Source organism: Rutidosis leptorrhynchoides, chromosome 2, assembly GCF_046630445.1.
Source record: "Rutidosis leptorrhynchoides isolate AG116_Rl617_1_P2 chromosome 2, CSIRO_AGI_Rlap_v1, whole genome shotgun sequence".
Lineage (NCBI taxonomy): Eukaryota > Viridiplantae > Streptophyta > Magnoliopsida > Asterales > Asteraceae > Rutidosis > Rutidosis leptorrhynchoides.
The window spans coordinates 545,302,619-545,306,655 of record NC_092334.1 but is presented as its reverse complement, the minus strand read 5'-3'; the positions used below and the strand labels follow the sequence as shown (position 1 = coordinate 545,306,655).

Genomic DNA, 4,037 nt, shown 5'->3' with positions numbered 1-4,037 from the left:
GAATCAGTCCATAAACCAAATAGCAGCCTCACACTTATTTTTCTTTACTCAAACGGCCCATCATATTTAAATATCACCCTTTGTCGTCTACCTCTATTTCTTTTGATAATACCCCTCTAAAGCTACACACTCATTGACCCATGTAAATTCATTATTTCCTTTTAATTTGGTGTCAATTATCTGAATGAAAAGCCCACCCAAATTTTTATCCGATGACTAAATAATGATGGGTCAATCACCAAAATACCCATTTTTTTGGTCTTTTCTGAGCTGGTACTCAAAAAAAAAAAACCTTGACAAAATGCCCGCGCAAGGCGCAAGAGACCTTGCGACCTTGCGACTTGCGTCCTTGCGCCTTGCGTCCTTGCGCCTTGCGTCCTTGTGTTAAAAAATTAGGTCAAATATAGAAATCAGACACCACATACACACACACACCCCGACACTCAGCTCTTGCGACCACTTTGCGACCGACGGCGATTACAAAGAACCTTGCACTTGCGACCCCCTTGCGACCCGTCTACCCTTGCGACCTTTCTTCTGAGACTCACCTTGTGTATAAAACTGTAAATGTTGTAAACTGTGAACAGGTCCGTAACTGTATTTTTGAAGGCGCAAAGGTGTGTAATCAGACCTTGCGACCTTGCGTCCCGTAATAGCCGTAGACGCAAGGTCCTTCTTGCGGCCTTGCGCCTCGTATTTAGAAGCAGGCGCAAGGTGATTCTTGCGTCTTTGCGCCTTTTTATTAAGCAGACGCAAGGTTCTTCTTGCGTCCTTGCGCCTATTTTTGAAACATACGCAAGGTTCATCTTGCGACCTTGCGCCACAAAATTTTTATTATTCTTGTAACACTAGCTTGTGCATTCAATATTATAACATATGAAGTAACACACGAAACCACATCATAAAATACTAATTAAAAAATATTACAACAATGGAAGACATCACACCTTAATTTGTTCCTGAAAATAAACGTATTCTAGGAACTAATTACTACCTAAATTGTACGTTGGATAAAACTGAGATTGATAAGCTTGAGATGGTTCGACTGTCTCTTTCGCCTTCGAGGTTGTGTTTCTTGCCCGTTGAGAAGTTGATTCACCTGTTCGGTCATAAGCAGCTGGGCATGTTGATCGAGAATGACCTGGTTCTTTGCAACGACTACAAGTTCTTACTTTTTTTGAAGTTTCTTCACCTTTTGAAGGAATGCGTTTTTTACCTTTAGGACGTCCAGGTTGTCTTTTCTTTAGAACTGGGGGGTGTACAAGTTGCAAAATCCCGGGAACCGGATCCGACCATTCAGACCGATGGGGGAGAGGAAGAATGTGTTCGGAATACGTATTTATGTATGTTTGAGTGCTGAACCAATGTGATACATAACAACTAATATCCTCCACTCCGAAGTGTCGTGCTGATGCAATCACATGACCGCAGGGTATGCCTGATAATTGCCATTGACCACATGAACAAGTTCTATCTTGTAGATTAACCAACCCATTTTTTCGTCCATCATGTACCTCTATTAGATCATTTGTCGATGGAAATGCTCGCCATCTTCTTGATTTGTCCGTCCTCTTAGCTAGCTTACGTTCAACATATGGAGTAACCGGTGAAGTAAGACTAACTGATTTGTTGCGATGTTTGAAATACCAATCCTGTATTGAACAACGAAAAAATTTGAACAACATGCAAACGGGTAGTTTACGAGCATGTCTTGATAGAGAGTTTATAGACTCTACACTGTTGCTTGTAAGGTATGAATACCTAATATGAGTAGATTGACTTCTGGACCATCTATTGATACCATCCTCACATAGAACTTTATAAGACGCTTTCAATCTCCTTCGAAATACATCCAGATGATCATGAAAATCCGACGCACGGTACGCCTTAACCATTTTCCAAAAGTGCCATTCGAAGAATTTCATCTTGTTGGATTTAGTTTTGATGTTCATGAATAAATGACGTGCACAATGAGCGTGAAACGCTTCCGGAAACACGTTTGCAATGCCGTGTGCTATTGAAGCAGCACGATCAGAAATAAAAGTAATCTCTGACATACGATCAACCATACCATAACTCATTAAATGATCTCTTAGGTTACCAAAAAACCATGACCAAACACTGTTTGTCTCGCCTTCACCAATTCCATAAGCCAATGGCAAAATTCCATTATTGCCATCCATCGCAACAGCAACTAAATTAGTACCCAGGTACCCACCCTTTAAATGTGCAGCATCGACGATGATTATCGGGCGGACATGTTGCACAAATGATCGAATCTGCATGAAATTTTCACAGTAAATCAAATATTATTAATAAAGACCTCATACACCATACGCAAGGCGCAAGGTTTTTATTGCGTCATTGCGTATTAGTTGGCGCAAGGTGACCCTTGCGCCTTTGCGTATGGTGTACATATTAAAAGGTGGTTTTTGCTAAAATATATTTACTTACAACTACTCCAATGGACATGTAACACATCACAAATTTATTTTCTTTATCGGTAACCAAATTGGTGATGGTCCCCGGGTTGTGGATCTTAAGGTTATGAAGGTAAATGGGAAGCATTCTAAAGGAGTCATCACTACTGCCACGTAACATCTCTATTGCTTGACACTTGGCCCTCCATGCTTGATTGTATGATACACTCACTCTAAACCGATTAGCTACATCATCACGTATATCTTTTGGTTTATACTCTCGATTAGCAGCCTTGAACGAATCCATAAGAATACTACCCAACACCTTTTTAGTAGCATGTTTATTGTTTCCCATAATTTGTGTGCGTGAGCAAGTGTGTACGTCATGCAACTTTTTAACCATAAAGTTTTCAGTGTGTCTTATTTTGTATGCACTACATTTCCACTCACAATTTGGCAACACACATTTAGCGGTGTACCGAGATTTGTCTGACTTTACAGGCTTTATTTGAAAGTTTTCTTCAAGGCATTTTGTAAATAGCTGGTTTAGGAATTCTTCCTTGTTCGAAAACGTTTGACGAACTTTGACCAAATCAGATACCTGATACGTGGTTGGAATTGGGGTCGTAAATTCTGGGTTTTCTTCATCTTGCTGACTGTGTAGAGTTGGCATATTCCAGAATACATCTTTTTTTTCTTCATCTTCTTCATCTTCATCTTCCTCGTCACTTGCTTCATCCGATTCACTAGACCCAACAATAGGTATAAACGGGTTCTCTATTTTTTTTATTTTACACACGTTCTCGGCGCCATGGTTGAAGAAGTCAAATTCTTCTGTGTTTGGAGGTGGTATTTCAGCCTGTTTTTCTTCCGAATAGTGTGTTTCGAGGTTTGGTTCGGAATTGTGTATTTCATCCTGTTCTTTTTGCAGATGGTGAGTTTGTTTGTTTGGTTGAGACTCGAGAATCCGGAGGTTTTGTTGGAGATGGTGTGTTTGTGGATTTTGTTGGGGCTGGTGTGTTTGTGAATTTTGTCCGGGTTGAAGCATTCTAACTTTGTCGACAACATAAATATCAATAGGCTCGTTTGTGACAGCGTGTTTTAAAAACTCAAAAAAATCTTCATGATCATCAGTAATATCAAAAATATGATTATTATCAATATATCTTAGCGAAACAGGTGCATTAGGTGGCAATTCAATTTTTTTGAGAATTTTCCTTAACAATACTCTTCGATTTATTGGTTTTTGTGGAGCAAGTGGTAGTTTTAATCTGGTTCTAAAACAGTCAAGAGGCAGATACATAGGTATGTTGTTAACAAATTCAAAATTACCTCCACAACATACATGAACAACAAATGCTTCATCATTACTACAGCTCATTAAGACACAAATTAGTGAAAAAATAGATAAAAGTTGGTACCTTAACGATGCTCTAATGACTTGATCTTTTTGAAAATGAAGTAAAATAAAATTATTAATCTGGAGTTCTAGCCTCATTAAATAGACAGGTACATAATCTTATCCGTAAAGGTACAAAGAATCCAAAAAAATCTTATCCAGAAATCAGGAAAAATCCATTCTGATAAGGCGCAAGGCGCAAGGACGCAAGGACGCAA

At 39.1% G+C, this 4,037-nt stretch overlaps 1 protein-coding gene across 1 annotated transcript; it reads right to left on the bottom strand.

Moving 5' to 3' along the window:
* Window positions 1-814: 814 nt before the first annotated feature.
* LOC139893023 (uncharacterized) lies at window positions 815-3,102 on the bottom strand. The gene is made up of 2 exons (XM_071876160.1): window positions 1,762-3,102; window positions 815-1,652 (listed from the first exon to the last, which is right to left on the bottom strand). Exons 1-2 carry the CDS (start codon window positions 2,283-2,285, stop codon window positions 1,577-1,579), a joined length of 600 nt encoding a protein of 199 aa, XP_071732261.1. The 5' UTR covers window positions 2,286-3,102; the 3' UTR covers window positions 815-1,576.
* Between the last annotated feature and the right edge of the window lie 935 nt (window positions 3,103-4,037).